The sequence below is a fragment of the Gavialis gangeticus genome, unplaced genomic scaffold, assembly GCF_001723915.1.
Source record: "Gavialis gangeticus isolate Ggan-Ray unplaced genomic scaffold, GavGan_comp1, whole genome shotgun sequence".
Taxonomy (NCBI): Eukaryota; Metazoa; Chordata; order Crocodylia; family Gavialidae; genus Gavialis; species Gavialis gangeticus.
Window position 1 is genome coordinate 11,767,518 of NW_017729008.1, and position 17,978 is coordinate 11,785,495.

Consider the following 17,978-nt stretch of genomic DNA (forward strand, 5'->3'; position numbering starts at 1 on the left):
ACAGAAGAAACAGGGCAGCAAAACAAACAGAAGTGAGAAACTAGGAATAACTTTTCCTTTTCTCCCCCCACAACAAAATGCTTTTTGAAAGTAGTATTCCTTAAAAGTTATACTAATAAATCTATTAAGATGTAGTCCAGAGGTCAGCAACATCTTGAGTCAAATGTCAAAAAACCCAGCAACCTGAAGTTTGAAGATGTTGGTATTCCAGGTGCGAACAGTGGGGAAGCTGCGAGGAGCCCAATGCCACGGAGCCTGGGCTGCTCACAGCAGGCAGCCGTAAGCCTAGAAGTAGCTGCACCAAGCTCCAGAGCCTCAGCCGCACTCATTATTGCCAGCGGCTGCAGGCACACCTCTGGAAACAGCAGGGAAAGGGCCAGGGAGTGGGGCATTGAGGGGAGCAACCCCTTCCCCGCAGCAGGCTGGACACTAGCTGCATGTGCAGGAACAGCACAGATCCTGCCAGGACCCCCTGGGGCATGACAGGAACAAGAGCTGCAGCCAAGGCCTGTACTACCCCAAGGCAGTGGTCCAGCTCCCTGCTCAGGGCAGCAAGAGCAGGGATGAGGGCTGGAGCTGGCAACAGGGCTTGGCCCAGCCTGCTGGCACTCAGGCACAGGAAAAGCACCTTCTGGGACCGCCCACGGCAGTATGGCAGCCACTTCCATGGCACTGTCCCCGCCCGCCGCCACCTTCTCTGGGCCCCGCAGCTGAGAGAGGGCTGCTCCGCCCCATTCCTCAGGCCCGGCGGACGGCTGCCTCAGCCACCGTGTGGATGAGCTCTCCAGGGAGAGGAGATGCAGATTGGCGTGGCAGGCCCTAGAGCTGCCCAGCCAGAGCCCTCCTGTGCCGGGCTGCTGCACTCACGCAGCTCACACTGCCCTTCATAGCCAGACCCAGTGGGACAGGGACATGCCTCCCTTTCCCTCTGCTCCTCCCCCAGGGATGTTAGGCTTTGTGGGCATGCAGCCACTGGCAGTGGAGCACAGCCCCAGCCCCTTCCCCACAGTGGTCCCCAAGGCATGGCATGGCAACAAGCCAGGCCGAGACTCTGGACCCCAGTGTAGGGTCATGGCTGTCTGCCACATCTGGCCCAGGCTCTGGGCAACTGCTACCTGCCACAGAGCCCAAGCTGCTCGTAGCAGGGCTTGCAGCTTCCCCGCTGCCTGCTCTGAGCAGCCTGGACTCCGTGGCCAGTGACAGCTGCCCAGAGCCTGGGCTGGACGTAACATGCCAAACAAAATGGCCTCACGTGCCACGATCTGGCATGCATGCCAGGGGTTGCCAACCCTTGTTTTAGCAAGTACACTTCTGAATTAATATATATATTTCTCAGTATCATCATGGTCTTAATACAGGATACAGTATCGTAAAAAACGAATTATATCTATAGTTTTTTACTTTTAATTCTTAACCCAACATCATTATTTTGGGATTAAAAAACAGTTGCAACCACATTTGGAATACTATGGGTAATACAATTTTAGAAGTTCAGCAGATATTCTTTACAAACAATTGTGTTACTGTTCCTATTGCAACTCCTAAAATAGAACAATTGCAACTCTCAGAGCAGTTGGAAAACCACATCTAAATCAAGTGATGAATAATTAGTTTAGACTTTGCACTATTCATTTCCCATGCCTAATGATTTTTCTAGGCAAACATTAGCCAGAGCTTTAAAAACCCCTGCCGAGGTCAATGGTGACAAAAGCATGTTAGTTTAACAGCAAAGTTAGGTTTGCTAATCTTTAGTCACACATACAAATAATGATGTTATAATCTCTAACACATTGCAGCAATATGCTGCCTATTAACATGATTGGAATATCACAGGTTTTCATGGTAGATTCAGATAAATAGGCAAATTCTGTATTACAGTTCATAAGTGGAAGGAAATATAATTTAATTTCATAGATTATGGTTTATTCCAAAGTAAAAACCTAGAAGGTGATTAATGTTTGTTCCTATGCTCATATGCATATGATAGACTGGAATATAACAACTATAAAATATGTAAATTAATAATATATATACACACTTTAAAATGTACTGTAAAGAGACACTTTTTAAAAATGCACCAACTGGAAAAAAATGAATTGGAGCAAGATGATAAAAGTTTCTTTTAACAGGCAAGCACTAAAAATTCCCTTAACATAATCCTACAGAGAAGTAGTGCAGCACAGTTAATTTAAAATATCTTAGGTAGAAGGCAGGGTAGAGTGGCACCTTACAGACTAATTAATTGAGAAGCATAAGCTGTCCTCACCAGATGAAGGAAAAGCTGCATAAGCAGTAACTGGGGCAGCAAAATGTTTTACTAGCTTCCCAAAAATAGTTATATAGACAAAGTTTACCTCTAAGAACTGAGCATTCACTTTAAATTCAGGAGGAGGAAGTCCTTGTTTAATAGCAGCTTGCTTTTTTTCTTCAATACATCTAAAAAGATGCATAACAGCACGAGATATAATGCCCTGTTCCTCTTCTGTTATGTTGACATCAAATCCCGTTCCCATGGTATATGTTTTGCCAGCACCTGTCTGAATTAAAAAGTAGTAATGAATTGTATTAAGGGCACCAAGATATGCCTATACTTAGGTTGTGTCAAGAGATGCACGACTGTTCCAGTTGAACACTAGTATTGTAGGAAAGATAGGTACTACTACTAAGTCACAACTTTTACAACTCTTGGCTTTACATTGCCATATCATCCACAAACAAAAACATTTCTAAAATGAATGGAGATAAAGAAGAAGCTATGTAAATTCTATCATTTACAACACAATAGAAGCAGTTTATATTTCTGCATTGCTCTCCCTATAAAATTATTTTATGCTGTTGACAAGGACCAGAGTCTCCAGAGAAAATAAAGGTATTAGCATGGCTATTAGGTCCCTCAGGACTTACAAACAGATGTGCCTAGTTTGTAAATCCTAAATGGACTTAATCATGAAATAAGCTGGGCACATCAGCACTTATGTAGTTGACTGCCATAACTTTTTGGTGCCTAAAGTTACTTGTACACACCATGGGGGTTTAATTTGGTTTAGGTCCCCCTAAACTGAAACAGGGGATTTTTAGAAACACTGCTTCAGTTTAGGGAGAATAAAACCGAACTAACCCCCCGTGGCGTGTACACAAGGGTGGGGGCCTAATCCTTACCTGCCTCTTTGGCAGCCGGGGGGGGGGGGCGCAAGCTGCCAGCAGGCCAAGCAGACCCTGAGCTGCCCAGGCAGACCCAGGGAGCGCCACAGCCATGGACGGAAGCACCAGCCCCCCCACAGCTGCAGATAGAAGCACTGGGCCCCCACATAACTCAAGCAGGCAGGCTCTGGAAAGAAAAGAAAGATCAGGCTCACTGCTTTTTTTTCTTCCGTGGAACCTGCCTTCATGGGCTGCTGCCAGGTCCCACAGCTCCTAAGCAGCATGGGGCCCATCAAGCCCCAAGCACGTCAGCTTCTAGCACCCCGTGCTCTGTTGCACTTCATTAGCTAGCAAACTAAAAAACCTCAGAGGTGTTTTATCTTACTGTGTACCAAAGTCATTTAAAGCAGAATACACCGCCAAGCATGCAAACAGCAACATCATTAAAGCAGTGCAAAAGGGCATTTAAACCGCTTTAAAGGCCAATTTTGTGGCACGTACAAAGACTTCGAGTAAACTTAGCTAGCCATAACTTAGCACCTCTGGACTCACATCTACCTAAGTAGTTATGTAGTGGGGAGAGAGGGTGCACCTACATATGGGTTTAGGGGTCTATATTGCAGTGGTTCTCAATATTTTTAGACTCAAGGCACCCCCTGAAAAATGCTAACTCTTAGCTTTTACTAATTTTCTTGTTTACAGAAAAATAATAGAGCAAGTCTTCTGTTGCAAAAATCTCAAAAGACCACAAGTCAGAATGTTTTTGATACTCCAAGCTCCTATTTGAAATCTCCCGGTTTATTTTAAGACTCACCTGTAGGTGTTTGCACACCCAACAATACAAATACTGTGTAGAAGCCTTGTTGACAATTACTACTCCTTTCCATCTAATTGATCTTTCAGTGCCTAAGGGACAGATCTACAAAAGTACCGAGTCATTTACCTAAGGCAACATAGCAAGTTTGAATCCAATTCTCCCAAGTTAACCACCTTTCCTCCCCTTTCAAAACAACAAAGAAAGAGGGCTGCTAACATACTTCTTTCTGCCAGATCTCCTTGATTTTGGAACCCATTCATCAATTCTTAATCTAATAACATTCAGGACATATGTCAAAGCCCATCATCTTCCCTAGGCATCTGAAAATGCCAAGCATATTACAAGGAAGCTGAATTTCTCAGAGGATCTGAGTTCTTCTGTCACCTGATTTACTGGTGATTAATTATATTAAATTGTACTTCTATATTTCAATGTATTTTAAAGTTACATAAGCAGCACTGGATTCTTGCATTTTATAAATCTAAACAAAACATTATATATTTGTTTACACTACTTTGACTGGCATCTGTAGGCAAAGCACTATACAAACTTCTCAAAGAGTATTTTTAAAAAACAAATAAATTAATAAATTCTGAATCTTTAATAAAAATGTAGTTATTAGCCATTGCTTGCAAATATTTCACATTGAATTACAATGCTTACTTGGCCATAAGCAAAAACAGTGGCATTATATCCTTCAAAGCAACCATCGATCAGTTGTTCAATACACTGTACGTAGATCTCCTGTTGCCGTGACTCGATGTCAAACACATAATCGAAAGTGAAGGCCTTGTCTTTTCCCAGGAACACTTGAGGCTCGCCAGGTGTGATAGATGTGCAAATATGGCATCCTTCAATCTTCTCTTTGGCTAGCTGTGGTCTAATTCTATTATAAAAAATAATAATATTTTTGTTAGAAACACTGTTACAGGAGCAATGCAGATAGAAGTAAAAGTTTCTTCTTTTACTGAAAATATCAGAGATTCAGTAACATTTTTATTTAACTTCAGCCCTTTGATGCAAAGCATGGATATTGTCATGATCACACTGATTCCAGTTTCCAGATGAGATTTTTAAGATAAGTTTGGTTGGCTGTCAGAAACATTACTTTGACTGTGACAATTTTTAGGTTCACCCATCACTTAACTCAAGTCCAGAGTTTTTAAAAGTACAATATTTTTTATATTAAACACAAACATGTAAACCTCCTAAATTACAGCACTTTGAACTAACTTGCTTGTTTGCTTCAGACTTTAAAAATAGGAAGAAACCTGACAGAGATAGTTTGTTTTAAATAGTAAAAATGCAGTTGTTACAGCAGCAAGCATATAAAGGACTTTATTTTTTAAAAAATAAACTTAATATTCACTTTGAAAATGACAAATGGGGCTGGCTGGAAAACCAATCCATGTCATCAAAAATTAAGAGGGTCCATAATTTGTTTGTGTTTTCGTAAAGACTCAGAGAGTCTGGTTTTCATTCTTACAGGGTGAAATATAAAAAGATCCAAGCATCTCAGAATAACCAACAGTTTAGTGGTTTGGGCAAGAGATAAGGCAGCAGTTGCACAACACCACCTTGTCTAGAGCAGGGGTGTTAAACTCACTTCCTGACCTGGGCTGTATCTGACCATGGGGCTCCTTGAGGGCTGAATCCAGCCCAGGGCACAGGATGGCTCTGGCAACAGTGGCAGCTCATGCTCCCACTTTGTAAAGGCAGCAATAACGGCAGTCTCAGCTCTCACAGCATGCCCCATACAGGAGCTGGAGCTGCTACCGCAGACGTGCATTTCATGTCAGAGTAGCAGCTCTGGCTCTGGAAACAGAGCACACGGTGTCAACAACTCTAGCTCCAGGCCTGGCACAGGGCACTTGGTGGCAGCAACAGCTAGGCTGGCAGTTGAGAAGCTGGGGCTGCAGTGCTGGTGAAGGGCAAAGTGGGGGTAGGGCAACAGAGGCTGCGTCAACCCTAGCCCACCCTCCTGCCACCAAACCATCCTCCTGCCACCAAATTGCCAAGTCCATCAGGGCCTTAGGGCCATGACTTGTGTGGTATGGGGAACATCCAACCTGTTATGGCCCCCAATTTCTGGTGGCCAGCTGGTAGCCTGGTGGGACAGATACAAGGGCTCTGCAGGCCATGTTTGACACTGATCTAGTGTTCTGTCAATGTTCAATAGAATCAGCATCCAGTTATAAACTTTAAGTAGCAGCATACACTTCTGTATAGTTAGTCCAGATTTACACAAAATTAAATATGTGAGCACTTTCTGGCCCTGTGTATCCATGAGATATCAAGTTGTGTTGAAATGTTGCCACCCTGTGCTTCGAACTATAGCACTTTAACTGGCATTGAACCATGACAGGCCAATCCAAACTTCTGATCTCTCACCAATGGGTACTTTGAATCTGGGTTGTATGTACCTTGCACAGTTTATTATGGCCATCGCATTTCTTTAATTTTATGCAATAATGTACAAGACAGTACTTTTGATCATTTTTGTCATTAATTGTTTGCATAACAATTCACAGAAGAGCTTCCAATTTACTTGCAAGTTAAAAAAAAAACCATACAAGTTAAACCCTTTACAGGAAACTCATAAATAATACAGCAGGAAGAACCGCTCTTGTCAGCATATCCTCTGGTACATAGTGGAAACTTAATAACCTTTGAAAAATATCACCAAAGGAACAATTACATAAAATGTTATATACTGTACAGGCAACCTCTTGGTCAGCAAGAGAAAAATACTTGAAAATCTGCCTATGTTTAGCTTATAAATATCAGTCTACATTTACAAAAACCTCTGTAAACAATTTTATTGTTTTATCATGCACATGAGCAATATAAAGGAATTCCAAAGAATAAGATTTTATATTAAATCAGAATGCACGATAGGGCTTTAAGAATTACAGACAACAGCTCCAGGACCATTTAACAGATTTGCATCAGGCCTGTCCATATGTAGCAAAACTGAAGACAGAATATACAAAATTTGTAATTAAATCTCTTGATCCTAAACTAATAAAGTCTTTCAAACAAATAAAATAGAGTTATTTCTTTTATTAGGCTGTGCAAATATAGTTTGTTATTCAGGACTTGCCTTTCCTATAGTGCTTCAGTTGTGCAAAGTCCTAGACAAAAACCTAACTTCACAGCCTGAACCATATATGATAGACAGGGAAATGATTCTTAGCTGGACACTTTACAGATGTTCAGTTACCTATTTTGCTGACATCTATGTAAATCAGTTGCCTTAAAAATAAAAAACTAATAATAAGCAGTTGAAGGGCTATGAAAGATTCAACATCCTAGCCCAGTGTTTCTCAACCAGGGTGCCATGGCACCCTGGGATGCCTTGAGATCCTATCAAGGGGAGCCCAGGTTGACATGCAGTGTTAAGCACTGTCAGGTTTACGAAAAGGATTCACGAGATAAACCCAGAGATTTCAAACAAAAATCCACAGTTGTGGTCATTCTAGGTTCTCTGCAGCAGAAAAACTGCTCTGATATTTTTCTGTAAATAAAAAAAAAAGAATGAAAACTAAGAGCTGGCATTTCTCAAGGCATGATTTGAGTATATCCAGGGGTGCCTCAAATCTAGAAAGGCTGAGAACCACTGCCATAGTCATCCATTATTACTTTACTCAAGAGTTTCCAAAATGATAGGACCAGAGGACAGCACAAAGTAGTGGCCAAAGGAAGCAGACAAACAACACAACTGCTTTCCTGCCCCTCAGTTTCTGTTAGTTTAAAAATGGGTCTCTAGCTTTAACTGCTGGGAAGCAAGTATAATTGATATAAAAATGTCTGCCAGAGCTGAAGAGCCTGAAACAATAGCTCTGGGTTGCAGATGATCCCATTCACTTCATTCAATTCATTTCAGATGGTATCTTAAAATGTCAGCATTAACCCCTTTCCTTTCCTACCTGCTTTGATGAGCAGTATATGAGTATTAACCTCACCTTTCTCCAAAGGAGTACAAAAGCAAAAGAGTAACCAAAAGAGGTAACAAGGGGAGTAATGCACAGCAGGACTACTGCAATACATGGCTGGGTTATTAGACTGCAGTGATTTAACCAAATGTATTTTACTAAAAAGAAGCTCAACTTTAAAGCTTCAAATGCAAACCATTCGTCTTCAGAACCCCCCAAAATCCTTGCCTCTTGCATAATTCCTGGACTATCACAGCTATAACCTCTCTCTAAAACTACCTTAACACACTGATGACCATAGTCATTACATTAGCAAGATGTTAAAGTCAAAACCAGCAAGTGTCAAAAAACTAACTAGTAGCTTGTCACTAACTTAAGTGATTGTATTAGGTTACTATATGATAATCTAGAGGAAGTGAGGCAACAGTAATAGTTAGGGTACATAAAGATGTTCAGGGAAGTTAGACTGCATTAAAAATGGCCACCCAATCTAATTTACTGTATTTACTCAAATACAAGACAAGCACCTTCCCCCAATTAGTACAGGGGGAAAAAGCACCTTGTCTTATAATCACATCCAGCAACATTTCACTAAATACACTGCCTACCATTAAACTGCTGCCAAAAGCAGCATGTGCTCAGCACTGGAAACCAACTATGAAGCTGGAGTTGATTAAATGCAGCCAACACTGAGCATGAATATAAAACACATGGCCCACATTGGGCAACCAGGCTAATGAGAACCTACCACAAGAATAAGTTAGTGTAACCCATCTGAATAAGTAGTGCCCATTAAGCACAGTTCCTGTCACCACTGACTCTTTTTCAAGTCATCAAGTCATAGTGAGCCATGGCATTGCATACAGTTCACCCAGAATCCCTCTGTTGGCCTCTCTCAGCCTGTCATGTATGATTAGTATGGCCCCGTCCTCCATGAGATGAAGCCAGACTAAGTTGCCCAGAGCCTCATCTGCATATAAAATTTTGGAGCATCCCAAGACTTGACAAGAACAGCCAATCATGAGTGGGGGGCTAATTAGGATGTGGATCCTTGGTGGGGGGTGGGTATCTGAAATATGCACATATACTGAGCAGTGCTTAGCTGTGGGGTCACCATTGCTTCAAATGCTGTCAATTCAGTTGGGGCCCAGCCCAATGAACTATATGGTAAATCACAAACCTTTGGCTTTGGACTAATATCATGCATAGTTTGTACTACATATAAGTAGGTGCCAAAGTGATGTTCAAAAGTGTTTTTACGGGATAGCTGTGCTAAAACTTGAAGCAACGTCAAAAAAAAAGGTAACTTATCAATTCTGGATGAACTGAAGTCTATTGGTACTATATGCAAATTACTAGTCATGTTAAATTTCAAGGCTATTGTTTTCAAATTTGCTCCTCATTTCTATGTGCTCAGGGAGAGCAGAGTCTTATAGTAAGGAGGGGGGAGGGGTGGGAGGGCTTCCAAGGGAAAAAGTTGGGGGAAACCAGAATGCAAAGAGTTACCTGACCCCCAGATTTGTTTTCCCTCCTGTAGCAGTGGGAAAGGAACAAATTCAAAGGCAAGCCTCCAATAATTCTATAGATGAGCCTCTCTCATCACATTTTTGGTTCTCAAAGGTGTACTTATAGACTGTGATCAAGATGCCACTCAACACCGACTAAGGGACATTTAGCCTGAGTGTGAAATGTTACTTCATTTTAGCAAATTGCAATAACTGTCGCAACTTCCTTGCAACACTGATACTGTTGTGCGGGTGTCAAGGAACATCAGGAAAGTGTAATATGAATAACCACATTCAGATTGGTTAACACTTGGAGGTCAAGAAAGAAGAGAAGCCGGTGTTGAAGGCAGGCACACTGTGTACAGCTGGTTTACAAAAATTAATTCTTCACAACAGAGCTGTGATGGAAGAGATATCTTCACCTCTGCACAGGACTGAATAAACTCTTTTGAAGTCAAATAGGCTTTGAGCTTTGAAGTCAAATATACATCAAGTAAGCAACTGGCATTACATAGACACAGTGTTCTGTAAACCAGGAATTCTTTGATATTCAACTGTTGCGAAACACTAGTTCATAGTATCATAGTGCTTAGGGTCGGAAGGGACCTAAACAGATCAACAGGTCTGACCCCCTGGCCCGGGCAGGAACAAGTGCTGGGGTCATAACACCCCAGCCAAATATCTATCCTTCCCCCTCTTGAAGACCCCCAAGGTAAGAGAAAGCACCACCTCCCTTGGGAGTCAATTCCAGAGCCTGGCAGCCCTAACTGTAAAGTAATGCCTCCTGATGTCCAGCCCAAACCTTCTAACAATTTGCGGTCATTATTCCTAGCAACCCCTGGTGGTGCCTGGGGGAAGACAGTCTCACCCAATTTCCGCTGCCCCCCCCCGGGTGAGTTTGTAAATGGCTACCCAATCCCCTCTCAGCCTTCTCTTGTGGAGACTGAATAGATTCAGGCCCTTTAGCCTTTCTTCGTAGGGCCTGTCCTGCTGCCCCTTGACCATGCAAATGGCCTTCCTCTGGACCCTCTCAATGCCAGGCACATCCCTCTTGAAGTGCGACGCCCAGAACTGGATGCAGTACTCCAACTGCGGCCTGACCAACACCGCACAGAGGGGAAGGATCACCCCCCTGGACCTGCTTGTGATGCATCTGTAGATGCACAACAAGGTGCAGTTAGCCTTACTGACCGCTTCCTCACATTGGCGACTCATGTTCATCATGGAGTCAACAATGACTCCAAGATCCCTTTCTGCTTCTGTGTTGACAAGAAGGGTGTTCCCCAGCCTATAGCTGTGTTGCTAGTTCCTTCTCCCTAGATGCAGTACCCTGCACTTGTCTGCACTGAATTCCATCCTATTCTAATTGTTTTAATATTTAGTATTAGCAAAAATTTTGTGTTTAAGCATAAGAAATATTAAATTCAGGATAACATTACTCAAATTTCCTATTACATAGCAGAAAGCAAGGATGCTTCCTTACTACCTGCCCCTCAATATCATTTTGCCACACCCATATGCTTTCCACTCCACAATATTTGCAGTCTTCACATTTTCCTCAGTATGCTTATATTCCTTTACATAAAACAGAGCAAATCAAATTGGTGCTGTTAGAGATACTACTTTTGGTTTTATCTTCAGAAATTCTATGGCATTCCTATTATTGTGGATTCAAAACTTGCTTTTTTGTTTACTGGGTTTTTACAGTGTTTGTCACCATAGCATCTAAGCATGTTTGGCCAGGGGTTAGCAACACATGTTTGGCCAGGGGTTACCAACTTTTTGCTACCATGTACAGCTATTTGCAACCCAGCCCGATACAGGTTACAAAGCTCCACAGACCCGCAGCAATCAGGTACGGTGGAGGGAATAGAGATAGAACAAAGCAGATGGTAGGACCTCGGTAACACCACCACTGTTGCTCAAGAGAGTTGCCCATTCTTTAAGCTACTCAAGTTGGATCTGTCTCTTTGCGGGCTGGATTCAGCCCATGAGCCATAAATTGCTGACCCCTTTTTAGCAACTTAGAATTCAACCCAATCAGTCTACTTGAATTCTCTATAAACAATTGTGAATGAAAGTGCAAATGTATTATATTCTAACAGATCAGCACCAACTCAAGAGGGCTAGTCCAAGTTATGTTAGAATAAAGATGCTGCCTCACAGGTATTAGTTCATGTTAGCACTAGCAGCCACAGTATGAGCTCAGAGCCCCTGAAGGGTTCATACTCTGGTTGCTAGCACATTCTAATCCCCATCCAAACACGCATTCACTTCGTTGTGTAGGCAACTCAGAACATATAACATAACTGCAGGGTTGATGGCCCAGAGGTCACAAGTTCAAGGTCACAGCAGAAGCTCTCACAGTGCAGCCTTGCCAAACTCCAACAAATCTGCAAATTCTGCTGAATACCTTGTCGCAAGGACACAAAAAAGAAAGGACCACTTAAAAATTCAATAATTAAAGGTGTGTTTTTATTTGGTGGTGTAATTGCCAATTATATCTGCAGCTTTGTAATATGTTCCCCAATAAAAATTACAAAAGGCTTCTGTGGCAGCCAGCTGAAGGGGCATGAAGAAGATGGAGGGGGTTTTGTTCTGAGGTATATATATTATTTTTAAAAATAAATTCAAAGTGGTGCTACCAAATTCCATTAATGCACCTTGAACTGCCCAAATCCATTTGTGATGCTGGAGTGGCACAGCTAATGTCTTGCAGTTAGCATTCAAACTAGATATTGGGAAAAAATGACTAATAAAGGCTAAGTGATATATGCATATGCAAGAAAACCACCTTACCCTGTTCTTGTTACCTCTCATAAAGTAACAGGGGTGCAAGTCAGGTCAACAGTGTTGTAAGACAAGACAGAGCCCATAGTTAATACTTCAGCAGGTGGCATTCTTCCCTGTAAGTCAGTATTGAAACAATAACCTATCTTGTTAGGAGAAAACCGTGTTGCTGGCAGTCCTGTCTTTTGGATGACACACAAAACTGAGTATCTGACCATTTAAGATTAACAAAGACCAATGGCAATTTGCACAAAGCCCTAAAATGACAGCACCGGTATCCTGGCCAGATTCTAACCTTGCGATTTTATTCAACCTATTTATATTTCTCCCTGTTATTTCATGAGGGTAGGGGTTTTTTCTCACTCTGACATGTCAGTATGGTGTCTTAGAGATGGAGAAGGAAATACTTTATAAAGCACTCTGTCATAGAGTTGGAAAGTGACACAGCAGTCACCCTAGCAGAGATTATGTTAGTTAGCTACGTACATACACTGCAAGACATACATTGCCAAACGTTTTTATACATAACAGGACTATTCTGGCAGAAATACAAAAGCACAGAGTTTTACACTTGCACTAAGATGCACTGGACTGGAACTCTTCATTGTAGTTAGTCTCCAAAAATTTGCAGATCCATTTGCCAGTTTGTTAGAATCAAGGTGTAGAGTAGGGCTGTGTCAAGTTTCGGTCCCTGATTCAATTCAGTGGAAATTTGGGCCGATTTGGTGGCCGAATCTCCGAAACTGAATTGAATCAGAGGACCCTTTAATCTTTCCGAATTGAACTGGAACCCTCCGAATCAACTCGGAGAGATTCAGAAAGATTCAGAGATTCGGACATAGAGACAACTTTATATGTTTTTTCTACATATGTCTAGGTAGCAGGCAGTCCATGAGTGCTGCAATGCTGGGGTGCATGGAGTGTCCCACAGAAGCACAGGGGGCTCCCCACCATGCTTGGCAGCCAACCCAAAAGTGGACCAGAAGCACTTCCAGTCCACTTCTAGGTCCACTGGGAAGCGTGCCAGGCCCCCCGCCAGCTCAGCAACTGCTGCCTCCTGGGTCTGGTGGGAAGGCATCTGGGGTTCCCCTGCAGCCAATCACTGAGCCAGGGCACGGGAGGCACCACTGCATGTTCCCTGGCAGACCCGGAAGTGGACAGGAAGTACTTCCGGTCCACTTCTGGGTTCACCGCTGAGCACGTGGATCCTGTGGGATGCTCCATGTGCCTCAGCACTGCAGCGTTCTGCATTCTGAACTGTGCCTGGTACCTCAAGGTATGTAGAAAAAACTTTTAAAGCTGTGTCTGTGTCCAAATCTCTGACTCTCCAAATCAGCATTGAATCTTTAGATTCGGCTGAACTGAATCAGGGACAGTGATCTGAATCAATTAATCGAAATACTGTCCCTTATTCAGGCCAAATCTGAATCTAACAGGGCCCGCTTCGCATACCCCTAGTGTAGAACATGTATCAGTCACTATAAGATACCTTGTAATAATTAACAATACAATAAAAAAAGAAGAAAGTTCCCTAGATGAAGTTTAAAACAAAGGGACTGTGGGAAGCAGGGAATGCTGCTATGCTGAGTCACAGTAAAATCATATTTGGACACTGAAGACAATACTGAAATGAAACCAGTTCTTGATTCAAGTTTTCAGGAATCAAGCAACAACTCACATGATCTGAATTGGACTGTTGAAAATGCAGAATTATAATGCCTAAAATATCTTTTTATTATTATTTGTATTGTCTTAGTATCTGGAGACCCCAATCATGATCAAGAGAAGGCTGTGCTAGGCTGTACCAATATCTAAAATGACATACTTCCTGCCATGAAAAGCCTACTATTTCAGACAAGACATAAAAAGTGGGTGTAAAGAACAAGAAGGAAAGAACAAGGGCAACAGTGTGGTTACATAGATTTGACAAGTTTATGGTCCTGAAGTCAAAGGTATTATTCAGATAACAAAAAAGGGATCTGCAATCCCTAGCCATCCTATCATAATTTTAAAACAGCTTTCATCAAATTCCAGCAAAACAAATGACTAGTTTGTCTCTCATGGTTTTATTTTTTAAAAAGATATCTCTTAAAAACTGAAGCAAGAACCACCATCCCCCACCCACAAAGAGCTGCAAGCTGCCTCTTCCAATTTGCAAATTACAAGAAGAAAATAAATGAAACAATGGAATTTAAATTCAATAAAGGAAATATGGCACTGAGATGACTACATTTGTCTGGAGGCTGTTCCTTATTTTCCTCTCAGCTACCACGCTTTTGCTTTTCTTAGAGAGATTTAACATCCTAAAAATAATTATTCTTTTCTGTAACAGATAGGCTCTGCCAGAGAGGCTCTTTTAGCCATTCATGGTGTATGCTACAAGTCATGTTCAGAACAGTGGGCTAAAATGGCTTCATCAGGCTGTTTTCTTCTGTTGGTTTTTGAACCCCTTTAATTCTAGCTCTACTGCTAGGCAATCACTAACAGGCAGATGCTCAACCTATCTGGCCCAGAGGGCTGGATGAGGTGTATGGGGCAAGTCCATGGGCTGAATCCAGTACAGGGTCAGTCCATGGATGTGATGTAGCATGCTGGCCCGCCCCTCCACTTTGGATGTGGCCACAGAGCAATTCCATGCACCACTCCAGCCCCATGCCTAAGCCATGTGGTGTGTGAGGCCACTTCATTCAGCCCCAGGCATTCCCCCATGGGTCCAGAAATTGCCATTACCCTGCTGCCAAATTAACCCTGCCACCAAATTTCTGGACCCATGGGGAGTCCCACAGTCTGGATGACATGACTCTACAGACCAGATGGGCCTGCAAGCCAAAGGTTGAGTACCACTGCTCACAAAGAAACAGTCAGGCAGTATTTTTTCAGATCAATTATTGAATAGTTCTGTAACTATCTGGCAGAGAGTGCAATACAGACGGCATATTCATATTGGAAAAAAAAGCTTTTGTGTTCTCTCCACGAGAAGAAAAAGAGAGGGGAGAGACCCAAGTCTGCCTGTCTCCCCTGGCCATCACAACATGCTGAGAAAAGCCTCAAGCACATCTACAAGGAACCTCTTGTCATATCATGAACAAATAACCCCAAACCTTTTTTGCCAATTTCTCTCCTACCAACTAATTAATGGATAAGGATTTTTCCTCCCCTAATAAACCTACAGTTTAAAAAGAATAAACTGATTATTTGGGGGGAGAGAAGGAAAAGGGACACATTGTTAAGGTTTTACATGTATCCCAATTAAAAAATTAAAATCCTTCTAATGTCTAGTGCAAGACAAAGTGAGCATTGAAGGAAAAATAACTTTCCTCAGAGTTCAAGCATGCATACCAAGAGCAAATAGCTAACAGAACTTCAAGGGACATACAAATTACTTTAAAAAATACTGTTTCCAAAATCAGCATAGCACTAAATCAATGTTAATCTTCAAAAAAGAAATTTGCCTTCTTCTACTTCTATAGATAAACACAACTACTAAATCATCTTCTCACCACCTAACAAGATGCATAATAAATATAGTCTACAAAGAATAAGGTTTAGGCAAACAGAGTGAGCATTCCCTTCTGAACTAAAATACAAGATGCCAGGGACCTCCTGCTACCAAGAAACAAAGCAAAACACCACTTTTTAAAATCTGAAATTCAATATTCTTTTCACAACATAGAGGACAGTATTATTCACAACACCTGGAAGAAATTCCACTACGTGAAAACCTAAAGCTGGAACCTCATTCTGTATTAAAATTGTTTCTAACTTTGCTTAAAAGGAAGGAGGGAACAAGGTTATTTCAACCTGAATATTTTCATCTTGACTCAATTAAGAGATTTTTGTTTGCCTAAACTTTTAAGGAAATCACTCAGACCTATAAACAAGAAAATATTCATTATTCTACAAAGTTTTAATGCTGTAATTATTTTTGTACCAATAACTTAAGCAGCTTGTTTTTTTTAAGAATTAATGTATTTTCTTTTGTAAAAAACAGTAGAGTACTTCTTCAAGAAATTCACAGGTTAAAGTTATTACCACTCTGATACACTATCAATTGGCTATGCACAAATGCTCTCCTAAAAACTACACTCCACAGAAAGTGAATGTGCAGAGCTGAATTAATAGGTGACATGTGGGAGAGGGGGAGCACAGAGGGACATGCTCCCCCCCACCCCCCTGATTTCTGTGCCAATGGGAGGGTGGGCAGCCCAACTAGAGCCAGCACCTGGCAGCAGCAGCAGGGGCAGCAGAACAGAGTTTTGCCCCCTCATTGTCAACACTTATACATTGTCTATGGTAGAATCCATAGCCAGACAGGAGTTGGCACAGAACTTCAAAAGCCAAAAGGTAGAACAAACAGGTGACCCAGTCCAGTAAATACATAACTGGACACAGGAGTGCAACAAATCTACTGTCTTAGTCATGAAAATCTGAACAGCACACATTTACCTCAATTACCACATGCATTGTTTAAACTTCCACTTTTGCAATTCATTTTGCTTGTCCCACTATATATCACACATGCACAAGGAGATGAATTAAAACATAAAAAATGATCATTTAAAATATACTTCACCTGTTCCGTCCACTAAACCACTAACTCTGCTTTTAAGCCACTGCAACAAACTGAACAAGTCTGAAAGACTTAAAAGAGAAGAAAAAAGAAGAAAAAATATTTCTTCTTCCTTCCAATTGTAGAACTGCCACCCCGTCAATCAATCAATCACACACGCACGCATGCATGCACACACTCGAGCTTTAAATTCTGATCCCTCACAGAACCAGTAGCTATTCCTACAAGTTCCTAGATTCCTAGGCAGATGCATCATACCTAGTTGTGCAGTGTAATGGTATCAGATCCTAAAATCATGACATAGTTATACAAACTATGGTCATGACAAGGGATCCGAGTTTTCTGTTTGCTGCAGGGAAAATGCAGATTTCTCTCCTTTTTTAATCAGAGAATTTGGGATTTTTAAACAGAGAAAACCAGGATCCCTGATCATGACCTGGGTACGGCAATATTCTGGCATGCATCAACCGATGCATCTCAAGCAAAACCAAGGAAGTGATTCTTTTGCTTTACCCAGCATTGGTGAGGCCACAGCTGAAGTATTGCATCCTGTTCTGGGCGCTGCACTTCAACAAGGATGTTGAAAAACTTGAGAGAGTCTAGAGAAGAGCCACCCGTATGATCACAGACATGTACGGCAAGCCATACAGAGGAAAAGCTGAGGAACCTGGGACTCTTCAGCCTAAAAAAAGAGAAGGCTGAGGAGGTGACTTGGTAGCAGCTTATATCAGGAGAATACACCAAGGGCTCAGCAAACAACTGTTCACCAGGGCCAGGAGTAACAGTCACAAATTCCTGAAAGACCACTTCAGGCTTAACGGTAGGAAAAACTTCTTCACAGTCAGGGTATCCAGACTGTGGAATAAACTCCCTCCAGAGGTGGTGCAATCACCTACCCTGGAAATCTTCAAGAGGAGACTGGATAATCACCTTGCTGGGGTCACCTGACCCCAGTTGTCTTTCGTGCCTCATACAGGGGGGCTGGACCCCATGATCTTGCAAGGTCCATAGTTTCATAGTTTCATAGATTTAGGGTCAGAAGGGACCTAGTAGATCTTCTAGCCCGACCCCCCGCCAGGGCGGGAGAACAACAAAACCCCAAAACAAAAACAGGACTCAAATGAGTCCAGCCAGGTAGGCATCCAGCCTCTTCTTAAAGACCCCCAGGGTAGGGGCCAGCACCACTTCCCTTGGAAGTTGGTTCCAGTTCCTAGCCGCCC

The 17,978-nt window shown here is 42.2% G+C and overlaps 1 protein-coding gene across 1 annotated transcript in view; it reads right to left on the reverse strand.

Moving 5' to 3' along the window:
- Positions 1 to 17,978, reverse strand: part of KIF21A (kinesin family member 21A) — a 151,734-nt gene that overhangs the window by 95,296 nt on the left and 38,460 nt on the right. The window contains exons 2-3 of the mRNA XM_019509323.1: positions 4,622 to 4,844; positions 2,355 to 2,537 (exon numbers count right to left, since the gene is read on the reverse strand). Coding sequence (XP_019364868.1) covers positions 2,355 to 2,537; positions 4,622 to 4,844 — 406 coding nt within the window. The remainder of the gene's footprint in view (positions 1 to 2,354; positions 2,538 to 4,621; positions 4,845 to 17,978) is intronic.